Source organism: Meleagris gallopavo, chromosome 12, assembly GCF_000146605.3.
Source record: "Meleagris gallopavo isolate NT-WF06-2002-E0010 breed Aviagen turkey brand Nicholas breeding stock chromosome 12, Turkey_5.1, whole genome shotgun sequence".
In the NCBI taxonomy this organism is placed as follows: Eukaryota; Metazoa; Chordata; class Aves; order Galliformes; family Phasianidae; genus Meleagris; species Meleagris gallopavo.
Window position 1 is genome coordinate 2,614,679 of NC_015022.2, and position 12,569 is coordinate 2,627,247.

General features: G+C 39.1%; 1 protein-coding gene across 1 annotated transcript in view; it reads left to right on the top strand.

The window, feature by feature from the left end:
* LOC104912807 (unconventional myosin-Va-like) overlaps positions 1-10,734 on the top strand; it is a 30,482-nt gene extending 19,748 nt beyond the window's left edge. Inside the window, exons 4-8 of the mRNA XM_031555257.1 lie at positions 3,912-4,068; positions 7,317-7,460; positions 8,608-8,689; positions 10,019-10,126; positions 10,598-10,734. Coding sequence (XP_031411117.1) covers positions 3,912-4,068; positions 7,317-7,460; positions 8,608-8,689; positions 10,019-10,126; positions 10,598-10,719 — 613 coding nt within the window. The 3' untranslated portion in view covers positions 10,720-10,734. The remainder of the gene's footprint in view (positions 1-3,911; positions 4,069-7,316; positions 7,461-8,607; positions 8,690-10,018; positions 10,127-10,597) is intronic.
* Positions 10,735-12,569: the final 1,835 nt, after the last annotated feature.

Here is a 12,569-nt window from a genome sequence, read left to right on the forward strand (position 1 = left end):
CATTTGCACCAAACTGGCATATACTCTCCCATCATTTTATGTACTGTCCAATACATTTCCGTTCTATGTTAGCTGGTATTTTCTCTTCAAAATACATGGCATGTTGTTTCCTTAAAATTTAATGATATGAAGCCCTCTCTGCAGAGCTGCTGTGGCTGCTGGGGAGGCCTACCCGCCTTCCTTCCCCAGTGCCAAAGTGTCCAGCTGCCTGTGGTAGGGCAGCCACGTGCCAGGTGTTTCCTGGGGCTGTGGTGGTAGCATCTCACCTTGCTGCGTGTGTTGTGGATGCTATGTGGCACTGTCCTTGCACCTTCTCCAGATGTCAGGAGCAGTGGTAGGCATTTTGCCAAAAAGCAGAAAGAATGATGTCCTAGAGGATGGGAACTCCAGTGTGTTAAATCTGAACAATGGACTAATGTACTTGTGAGGACAAGAGCAGTCTGAGCGTGCATGGAGCTCTGGCTGCAAGCAGGGAGAGAGAGGCCTTTGTTTCTCTTGACTGCCAGAGCTTCTGCAAACACAGTATTCGTTGCAGACTAGATGGCTCCATGTGCCAGGAAGCTGCTGCTACATCTTCTCTAGGCCAATTTATGAAAATGGTGCGTGTATGTACTTCCATAAGAACATAATAATGGTTCCTCTGTTATGAGAACATGCATGTGTGCCACGGGGAAGAACAAACCTTCATGTCCTGAGATGTGGGGAGGGGAAACTCCAGGCTAATCAGCAACAGTATTCTTAAAGAGAAATTGCTTCAACTTCATTTTTCTTTATTGTCTTTGTAAACATGGGAGGCCCTCCTGTAGTCCTCTGAAGTGACACTTGCTTTCCTGCTGTTCCTGAATGCCCACACGCCAGACCAAAACTGCATGCTCACACGTGTGCTGGATGATCTGATCTCTAGCTTAGTTTTAACTAATTCTGTTTGATTTCTGCTAATTTTCCCACCTTCTTTAAAAAGTGTAATGCCTGTTGTGCAAAGAAAGAAGCAGTGCACATTGTTTGGTTCTGTTATTTCAGTATTTGGATGGATTGAAATAACAAGGGCCTCAGGGCAATGTTGAGGCAGATTTTAATACTCACTAGGCTGGGCAGCAGATGTTTCCTTTGGAATTAGCTGTTGGATGAAGAGAGCTGGAGCAGTGACTGACAATTCGGTACTGGTAGCTCTGGAAAGGCTGCAAGAGGAGGCATAGGTGTGGATTTGTGCTTGAAAATGAAGCCCTTTTTCTGTATATGAGTAGTGATGCATCAGTTTGTCTTGGTAAACAGAAAGATGGAACAGTTACCACGACTTGCTTGGATAAAATGTTAGTGTGATATTACCAGTTTCCTGTTCAGTTTCCTGTTAGTACCCTTAATGTGAGTTTCCTATTTCAGAATTGTTCCAGAAGATTTTTGTGTAAAATCACCAGATGATTTTGGAAAGTGTTTCTAGAATAATGATAATAAGCTGTGTATATCCAATCCTACCACTTTCACTATGTATGCCTTCAGGTTTTGCAGCTGGAGCAGTGGATGGAACTGATGGGGATTCCTCAGCTATTGGAACAGATCCTTAAGGGAGGTGACAGTTAGAACCAGACATACTTATTTTGATGTTCCTCCCTTGGCAGCAGAGTGTCTTTTTGTTGACAGTTTTGTTAGAAGTCTGCAGAACTCAGGTTTCATTACTTTGTTTTGTGAAAGCATTCTTTACTTTCGGAACTAGGTTATAAATATCTGCAAGCATCAGAGGATCCATTTCATAGCTTCATGAGTCTTCATATTTTAATGATATTTAATATGTGAAACAGAGCTGATCCACAAATTAAAAGCTTCTTATGTCATTGCTGATCTCCTGTGTTAGTTAGATCCTGAAATTGTACCAGAAGTTAATGATTTTATAGTGGTATGCTGGTTTGATTTTTTTTTTTTCTGCATCAAAGAGCACTGGAAAAAGAAAAACTGCCAGTCCTGTGAAGAAATTATTCTGCTTTTGACTCATTGCAGGGACTGTCTGTGTGAGCAGAAAATTGTTAATGGTCCTTTGCCCCATTTAAGCCTAAATACCATGTCGTTGGCTGGACTTCTCCCATGTTCTTCTGGGGCTCTTTTTGGATGTGCACTTCAGTGTGAGTCATGCTGGGTCCTGATCTGCAGAGCCATGGGTGTGTGCTTCTACCTTAGCTGCGCTCAGGGAGTGAGGAAGAGGCAGAGCTTTTCTTGTTCCTTTCCCTAATGGAAATCTTCATCCCTGCTGCTAGCTGTCCCCCCACCACAGACCTCACTCAGGTGCGTGCAGCAGGCTTGGTGGCCTTTCTGAAGGAGCTGTCTCACCAGACAGGTGTTCTGACTTCCCCATCTCTGGCAGTGCTGCATGCCTGGCCTGAGCTATCTGCAGCCTGGAATTAAGCTCAGTAGTTACCCAACCTCTCCAACCAAGACTGGCAGTTTGATGTATGCTAGTGTGTGAACTGTGCTGTAGTCATTCACACCTATCATATGTGTTAAATGGAAGTTTAAAACATAAAATTAGGTTGCTTTGATCTCCTTAACACTTTCATATTCACTTTAAAGCAGCACCCAACCATTTCCTCTTATCAAAAAACCTGCCTTAACCGATGACTTCCTTTGGTTAAATGAATCACACCTTGGCTCTCCCACAGATGCCAGATATAACCAGGAGCTGCCTTCAGCCTGCTTCTCTGTGAAGCATGAAGTAGGTACTGGAGTTGCGCTCTTATCTGGGTGCTTGGGGATGTTTTTGAAGAGGCATAACAGCTTGAGAGTAACCATGTGATCTGTAATTGAGCTTCATTGTTTCAGCAGCACCTTGTTTTGAAGATGTCAGAGCAGAACCCAACACCACCTGGAAGATCTTGAGGCTACAGAAAACACAAATAGATTTTTCTTGCGTGTTTCTTCGCTGCATAGCATTTACTCAGGGCCTCAGCGCTTACTCAGGCATTTAGAGGCTGTGCAGACTGCTTATGCGATCACAGTGTCGTGTCTGTGTTTTGCCTACACTCTTTAGTTCTGGTCCCTCCCAGCTCTCTAAATCTTCGGGGTAAAATTTTGTTCCTTCTTTCTCCATTTTCCAGTATGTAAGATAGTTACACTCACCCAACTCGTAGAAGTATTTTGCATTAAAAATTATTACTCATTAAAAATTATGACATATAAGTTTTGTTAAATATCCTCTATGGTTTTTATTTTAAAAAGAGTCAAACTATAAAAATGCTAATCTCTCATAGTTATTCTTTATCTGTTTTGCAGTCATACAGTTGGAGTTTATGGATTGAGGCCTCTTTCAGATGGGAGGAAATTGTTTTAGTAGAAAGTGGTGATTTAAAAAAAAACAAAAAATTAATGAGATGACTCCACAACAAAGGGATCCTCTGCTCCAGAGCTGCTACTTGCATCAAGTCATGCTTGAATTTTTCAGATTCAGAACAATTCTTGGAAAAGCTGGTGATTACATTGAAAGGACAAAAGGTCCTGAATTGAAAGGACAAAGGTTGCTGACTCTGCCATTGATTTCTCTATCTGTAAGATGGCATCGATGATCCTCACAAATGAGCACTGATAATTTGGTGGTGCTTTACCACACACTCTGGGTAGAAGTAGCTGCAGAAATAAGTAGTGTTAAAGTAGTAACAGGTGATTTACTGTAGTCAGGATTTGTAGAGAAGCTCTGATGGCTATTTAAACTGTAATGGCAACACCAGTCCTCTGTGAGCATCCTGGTCACCAGCAGTCCAGTTAGCCATTCAGGCAGCTTGAGCACTAACAGCCTTCCTCTGCTACACACTTCTAAGTTATTGCTGTATTGCCAATATTTGTGGTGGAAGGGTTGTTGCCATGTTGGGGGCACAAAACACACGTGTCCTTGAGAGAATAGCTGGTAATCAGCAGTCTTTGTGTTTCAGAGATGAGCGAAATCAGTCAATCATTGTAAGTGGAGAATCTGGGGCAGGAAAGACGGTTTCTGCCAAGTATGCCATGAGATACTTTGCCACGGTCAGTGGATCTGCCAGTGAAGCCAATGTTGAGGAGAAAGTCTTGGCTTCAAACCCCATAATGGAGGTAAGCGAACTATTGCACTATCTCCTACCCTTCTGCTGCAGTAATTATTCTGAGACTAACATAAGGATTCAATAAAAAGATTAATTGTTACTTTTATAGGAATAAAAAAAAGCTGGACTGAATATGTTTTAAAATTTCATTTTTAAGCCATTTACCAGGAAGTGCTGTAGTTATTATCTTGTGTAATATTTATGAAAGGTTGAGAGAAGACATGAGGTAATGTTGCATTACTGTTAATGTATTTCACATAACAAAGTAATTTTCGTATTAATACTGCTATAAATCTCTCCAACTTTGTAACCACCGGTAGTTTCCAGGCTGCCTGCCCAATGCAAGTGTGCAAGGGGCTGTTTTTGCATGTACAGTTACAAAATGGATGAAAATTTCTTGTCTTACCTGTAGAACACATTGAAGAAAGGTTGATTATATGTTGAGGGGAAGAGAGTCATTGAAGAAAGCAAATAGTCAATTTTAGCAAAATTTCAACAGGGAAGATAGATGAGAAAGTAAAGTTACATGAGATGCATGCAGTTTTGGAAGGAAAAAATGGCAGAAGACATAATTTGGAAATAATTAGCTCAGATTATAATGTTTCATTTGTACAGTAATCTCCATGTTACTGTAGTCAAGTTCCAAAGCGGTTGGCTTAGGAATGATGGATGTCTTGGTAGATGTTTAGCATCTCAGTGAGGTAGTATGAATGGACAGACGTGAGCAAATGGAGAGCACAGAGTGAGATGTGAAATGCAAGATGCTGCCATTGTTTTTTTTCTCAGGTATTTTAAAAAATGAACTCTTTTATTTCTTCTTTCCTCCTGGCATGAGGAGTTCATGATACTCAGACTATAGCTGCCCCATCACAATTGTGTGTGTTCTGTCACAAGGTAATTGTGCCTGGTTTGTGGTGCTGTGTGCTGTTTTGAAACTGTTTGCGGGGTATATTGATCAGCAGTGGGCTCTGCTGTCGAGTAACCAATGTGCCCAGTGATGGCAAGAAGCCCGGACTGCTGAGCCTTGCCTTGAGCTGCTCCTACCCAGCAGAGACAGCTTGGGTCGTTGGAAGCAATGGCAGTTTTGCATGAGTGAACTAACCCCAAAGTACTACTTTCACTGCTGCAGCCGTGACAGTAAGCATCGTGTCATCCTTGGCTATGTTAAGGCGTGATGGTGCTGTTATTTTATTTTATAGAGATAATGACTTCATGAACCTGCATAGATCTGAAGTTTGAATTACTTTAAAAGTTGTAATTGGTGAAAGTTACCCTTTAACTTCTAACACTTGAACTTTAAGTAGGCTTTAGAGTGGGTGTTATGAAATGTAAAGTTGTACACAGAATCTAGGATAGCAAAATTAATGTTCTGAACTTTTCAGCTGATAAATCAGCAGAAACAAAAATTAAACTACGTAGGTTAGGAAGAATTCAGCTTAGAAATGCTGAACTTCAAATTTGCGAAGTTGAGCAGAAGGTAATTTTATTTTTAAATTTCTGTGTCAAAACTACTATTAGTGTCAGAATTTCACATTGTCTTTGCCCGTTGAACACTTTAATATCAAATGACCATTATACACTCACATTACTAGCAACTATTTGAGTAATTAGTTTTCTAGTTAATAGCTAAAAACATTCTGCCAACTGCAAATGCAGAAATAGTCAAGTCCTGAAACAAATCCTTATACAAGTACACTCTGCTCATTATTTGGTACCCTGTGTGACTATGCAAATCATACAGTTTACTGTATACTGTGGTTAGCAGTCTTTGTAACACCAAAGGCTTTCTTGACTGTTTGCATGTGTACAGCTTAGGACTTTGGGACAGGCCATTTCAAAGTAATAATTGGTTTCTGAAAATATTGTAATGTTATAGTGCTACCTACAGCAACAAAATATATCACAGAGGCAATGAGCTTAAAATACAGGAATGAAGTTTGAATGCCTTCAGTTTGAATGAGTTTGGTATTTCTTAGAACTGCAGAGATGCAATTTGTTCTTTATAGCAACCATTCATCTGATAACCACTTTGACATCTGCTTGGACAGGCACGCTGCTGCTGCCCTAATGGGGTTTCTCAGAGTCTAATCCCAGCTTCCAGTGCTATATGCTGCTAGTACTTACAGATTCACTGCTGTTCTGCCTACAGATTTGGAATACTGAGCTCAATCTGGCTATCTGTTCTCATTTGCTTTTCTCAAAATTTATTTCAATGCAGAGTTCCTATAGATGCTACATGAACCAGAAAACTACAACAGATACAGCTCTGCCTCTTTTTATTTAAGTGTGCTTCGAAATTACTGGTTAGCATACACATGGTGGCATATGGATACAGGCAGTGTTACTGAGTTTGCCCACATGCGATTCCTTTTGCTGCAGAGATTTCTTTAGCATTTTTGAAAGTGAATTGCTATGTGATGACTTTAATATGATCTCATTTAGAAGAGAAACTGCTTTCCGTTGAAATTCAGTGTATTGTAATTTGCATGTCCAAAGTTGTGGTACTTCCAGTCTGGTGCCAGCAGTGGTGTGAATACTAACACCGATGAGGTGCTGCAAGTCAGAGGTGCACTGAAACAGCTTTGCTGCCATGGCAGTGTTGAAGGCTATCCCTGAATCTATAACCAAGCTGCTATGGCAAGAATTTAATTTCAGAGTAATTACGCGGGTCTGTACATTTTAACTTCTAGATTATGTTTAGGCACACAGTAAATATTTTATACAGCACATTTGTGGAAGTAGTTTTGCAATGTGATTGGTTATAAAATAATAGAAGTGTTAGCCCAACAGGGTACAGTGGCTGTTTGCTGGCTTATGGCTTTGTGGTACATAGATGCACAGAGGTTGCAAGTACTCTACATGTCTCTTTATACATACGTATGTGAATATATACAATGTTAAGTAATGGGAATGGTTTAATTAAACCCTTAGAAGAAACCAAAGTATATGTAAGCTTTCTGTTAGAATCTTTAATTCCTTCTAAAAGACTTCAGAGAGCAATTAATGATACTTAGTTAGAAAGTTAGACTGTGGAAGTGAAATCATTACAAGAAGATCAGCTCCAGATCTCATGTCGATGAAATGACAATATTTGGATGTAGCTTGCTGACCAGGCAGAAATTGTTCTTTGTTAAATTCTTGATTGTTTTGAAAACTGGACAAACAAGTGTTTTATGTATTTGTGAGCCATGTAGATGGTCAGATAGATATGATCACTTCTAAAAGCTGCTTTGCCTTTACAAAATTTCCTCTTTTCAGTCTATTGGAAATGCCAAAACTACAAGGAATGACAACAGCAGTCGCTTTGGGAAATACATTGAAATTGGTTTTGACAAGAGGTATCGAATCATTGGTGCTAACATGAGAACTTATCTCTTGGAGAAATCAAGAGTGGTATTTCAGGTAATACTGATGCAAAGTTATTATCTATATATATTTTGTATATATTTGTATGACTATGCTAAAAAAGCCATTGCTTGCTGATATCAGGTGTCTTTTGTAAAAGATGGTTGTAATGTATTTTTACTGTACTGCATGTGGAGAGGGAAGAGAGAAATAAAAACCAAGTAGCTCTTCAATATATGAATTATCCATAGTAGTAACATGCGTATTTAAAAAGATGTGCATTTTAGGAATACTTTCAGTGCACTACTAGGTATTGCTAACCATAGTGTTATAAAATTGGACTTCAAAACCTAACAGAAACACCCATGCTCAAGAAGAGCTCTCGGTTGTGGTTTGTGAAACTGCCATCTTATCTCACTTTAAATCTCTTGTTAAAACCCACTGCTATCACCATGATTAAAAATCATACCTTGGAGAATATGTAATTTCATCTCTCTTTAACTCTCATCGTATCCTCTCTATATTTGCTTACCAGTCTAGCTAGAGCTTAGTGAAAATTGACTTACTCTTGACTGGCTGCCTAAAGATATAAAGCAAATAATCACAGTTTGCACTGTGTAAGGGTGTTACATGAAGTACTGTCATTTCAAAAATAAGATAAATTTGTTGCACATAATATAGCAAAAGCAGAGTCTTTTTCTGTTGTTTTTTTTTTTTTTAATTTTATTTGAATTTACGAAGTTTAGTGCCCTTAAGTTCAGAATTATGGTGTTATTCATGAGTCATAACCTTCTGAGCTGTGTTTATCTTCCATTTTAAAATTCCAGTGTTGCCTTGGCAGGAAAGATTCTCTCTTCACCAGCTTACTATAAATGCTGAAGCAAATGGTATTAGTTATTTTTGGAAAATGAAAAGCCCTTAAGTATGATCATTTCGCTCACCCATAGAATCCTGATCTATATTTAATAGTAATCTACAATTCTGAAAAGTGAAATTGTGCATTTTTTTTAAACGTGAAAATGTCTGCATGCTTCTTGCTGTTGAGAATGGATTATATTAATAAAGAAGGAAATGACAGGATGAGCTAGCTTCCTTTTTCCTTGTGATTTCCATGCTTCTAATGTAGTGCAGGAGAATGTATTAAACCTAAGGTTTTTTGTCTGTTTGTTTTTTGTGGAATATAATCAACCTCTTTCTTTTAAAGGCAGAAGAGGAGAGAAATTACCACATCTTTTACCAACTCTGTGCCTCTGCAGCATTACCTGAATTTAAAACTCTACGATTAGGTATGAAATTCCCAATCTTTGTATTGTGCAAATGTACATGCAAGGCAGTATCTCTGAGCTTTTCTGAGCCCTAGATATATTGAAAATAATTAAAATGGCACATCTCAGACTTTGTTGGGTTTTTTGTTTTGTTTTTTTTAAAGGTAAAATGAAAGTAACAGATTTGTTTCTTCAGCATACTCTAATGCACTGTGGTTGTAATCATGCAGATTTACTGTGTCCGGATTTCAGAGTATTTTCACTTGGAAGGGTGACATTCTCTTCTCTTTGTCCTCTAAAACCTTTCTCTATGGGGACAAAACCTTTCTCCTATGTCTCCATAGAGCAGCTGGGGAATTTTTTCATTTTGGTACAAACACCTGAAAAGTTTACAGAGTATTTTGTATCTGCACACTGTGACTTGCACTGTCACCAACAGTTATTCTACCATTTCTGTTCATCCAGTGCTCACAAATCTGATGACATTTTTCAAATAAAAAAGTTTTTCAAAGTTAGCTGTGTAGTGGGAAGGCTGCACAATATGTCAGTGGTGATTTCTGAAATACCCTTCTGCTTTTTGAGTGTTGCTCTAATCTTCTACATCATCCTAGCACATTTAGGATTCACACCTACTGACACAGGGAAAAAGGAACTGATGTAATTATAGCTAAAGAAGCATGGAACAGACTCCTCTTTCAATTTTCTTGAAACACTAGTAGATCAGAAGAAAAGGAATCTTACTGCAGCTGAAAGTGTGGCTACAAAAACTGTAGAAATGTATATAACATCCAAGAACTACTTCTGGCAGTGAAGCCCATTGCTCTTCCCAAATGATATGAAGCCATCAGTTCTCCAGTTCTCAGCCAGAATGGATCACAGATACTCATAGACTTAACTAGGCTACAAAAGAGAAATGAGAAGATAACAGGGGCAAAATAGATTTTTTTAAATGTCCTCATGCAATAATAGCATAATAATACCTGCCAAATAACTCCAAAGTGCTTCTGCTGTCAATTCTGTACCTACCTCTGAGCTGGTTGGAATAATTATTTGCAAAATTATTATTCCACAGGTGTGGAAGTGTGAACCCACGTTAGGTAAAGAATATGCTTGAGGGCTTGTCGTAGGAAACGTGTAGCTTAAAAATACTTACTTGCACTGTTAAATCTAGGAAATAAATGTTCTCCAGATGAAGTGGATGCTAAGAACCAGGAAACAAAAAATATACTGAGATATTTCAAATCAAGTTTCAATCAGTTGTCAAGAGCAACTTAACCTTTACCCAGCTTTACAGATGTGCCATGAGTTTCTGCACTGGTGTGTGTAAAAGAGTTGGTTTTTGTCTTACAGGGAATGCAAATTACTTTCATTATACAAAGCAAGGTGGAAGCCCTGTGATTGATGGCATTGATGATGCTAAGGAAATGGTAAACACCAGACAAGCCTGCACTTTGCTAGGTAACTAGTAAATATAATCATATCCCAAATGTGATACATCAGCAAATGTTTTCCATGTTGCCTGGGTATATTTTCTTGGTATTTGATTGTGCTTAAAAAAATTCAGGGATTGAGATATTTTTATTGTCTTTAGGTGATACTAAATTGCAGTGTAATCACATATCTAGTGTAGAAGAACATATATGAACATACATAAATGTTGGGTTCCCTACGTACAGTGTTGGAGGTCTCTGAGAAAGCATTTTGAAACAGCAAATTACATAGTTCATTTTTCTTGATCTTCTTTGTATACAGTAATAAAATGGTTTTGATAGAATTGGAGCCAAGGAGCATGTTCAAATACCAATTTCTCTTAAAAAATCCCACACATACTAGTGGCAGTTTTTCTCCTCTTAATAAAACTTTTCAGCCGTGACTCATGATTCTTTACTTCTCTCTCCACTCAAAACATTTTATTCATCATTTTTTCAGGGATTAGTGATTCCTACCAGATGGGAATTTTTCAAATCCTTGCTGGCATCCTTCACTTGGGCAACGTGGAGTTTGTATCTCGGGATTCTGACAGCTGCACCATTCCTGTAAGTAGTAGATGAGCTTGGAGCATGCTTTCGCTTCTGGCAGTCCTGTCTTTTGCTTGTTTATAGGAATCTCTCCTGGAAAAAAAAGTAATAACATAAAAATGCAAACTGTGTTGTTTCTAATTTGTTTATGTTCTTTTTGGAAGTGGATCCAACTCTTCTTAGTTTACAACCTTTAGACAGTATTCTTTGTATTATAACTGTGATTGCCTTAATTTCTTTTCAGCATTGTAATCGGTCTGTCCTAGAAAGGTCTTCTAGACAGACTAGCTTTGAAATCCTGGACGGATATCTAGATCTTTATATTCCTACATGAATACATTCCCTGCCAACAGTAAATGGTTTGCAGGATGGGCTGCTTTATGTTAAATACCAAACTAGCCAAATAATTGCAGAGCAAATGTATTGCAAAGTCCTCTGGGATGTCTAGATGGGAGCCAAGGATATACAGATGTGATTCTTGTGATGCATTTAAGATTATCATGGCTTTTTCAGTCCTTTGTTGAGGTCCACAGTGAGAAGTATGAAGTCTGATAAGAGCGACACTTCTTTACTCAATAAAGACCAAAGCTTCTTACTGAAGTTATTATTCTGGAGAAGGGAAGCAAAAAAGATCTGGCTTGTTCTATTCTTGTCACTCTTCTTTTCCTTGGATTCACAAGTGAGCAGTTTCTCCTTCTGCCTTTCCTTGAATGCCTACTGCTGTACTACACAGCCTTCATCATTCTCTCTTCAAACAGTAGCAGCAGTTGCAGGCTTTATTCTCACCTTGCTAGCAGTTGGTTTCTCAAGCATCTGCAGTAACAATTTCTGGAGCTGAGACAACAGGTCCTCCACAGGACCACAGCTAATTAGCGTGCCTGCTCTGACATCATCTGAGGAATCTAATAGATAGTTGCTGTGAAACCAAACAATGGTCTAGCTCTTTGATGTGTCTTAAAAAGGTTTTGACTACAAAGGAAGCATCATTTGATGATCGCAGTTGGGAAGCAGATGAGGCCCAGAACATGATGAGGTAGCCTGGGTTGTAATGAATATCCCCGATGCAGTAATCCCATTGAATGAATAGCACAGAGCTGAAAGTTCCTGTGCAATCCTATCCTGATGTCGTAAGCATGGAGCAGGCAGAGACAAATGTCTGCTCCCTGCCTTCAGCTACCTGAGCTGTGTTGTTCTCTGACAATAGCCGTGTTGTGTAGAGCTCTGCCGCCATGCAGATGGTCTGTCTGGTTGCAGTGATGCAAGGTTGTGCTTTGGGGAGCTCAGTGAATGTCTCCACACCATGCTGTGTGAATTAATCACTTTGTTTTATGTTACTTTGAGTAACCCTAATGTGGAACTCTTGTGCAGTTCTTGTTATTTTTGTTGTTATTGCTTTATTATTGTTTTCTGAGACATTAAAGTGGTGTGGCTAAGCTGAAAGAAGATGTGCTCGGTTAACTGGATTTTAGAAGTGTGGCAGCACTGCCTTGGGGACTGTATGCCCGAAGGACTGCAGTAAGCCCCAGAGAAGCAGAAGGACATAGAAAAAGGAAGATAAAGCTGATGTACTCAAAGTTATTGGGCATGTAGTAACGGTTCCCTATAATCTGTTCTTGTCAAGATGCTTCATGTCAGCATGCTCTTGAGCCAGAGTGCAAAGTGAATATGATGAGGAAGTAGTGTTAGGGGAATTCCTTCAGAGGAAAGACCTGTCTGCCCTTGATTTCTAGCTTCTTGTTTGCTTGTTAGTAACGAAGTATGGTGACTTAACTCACTGAGTAGTAAACCCACTGCGTTGATTTTTATGCAGAAATATACCCATTCCCATTTCACTGTGCAAACCATGCTAGTTGGTTTGACACCATAAACCAAAGGGTTCTTTT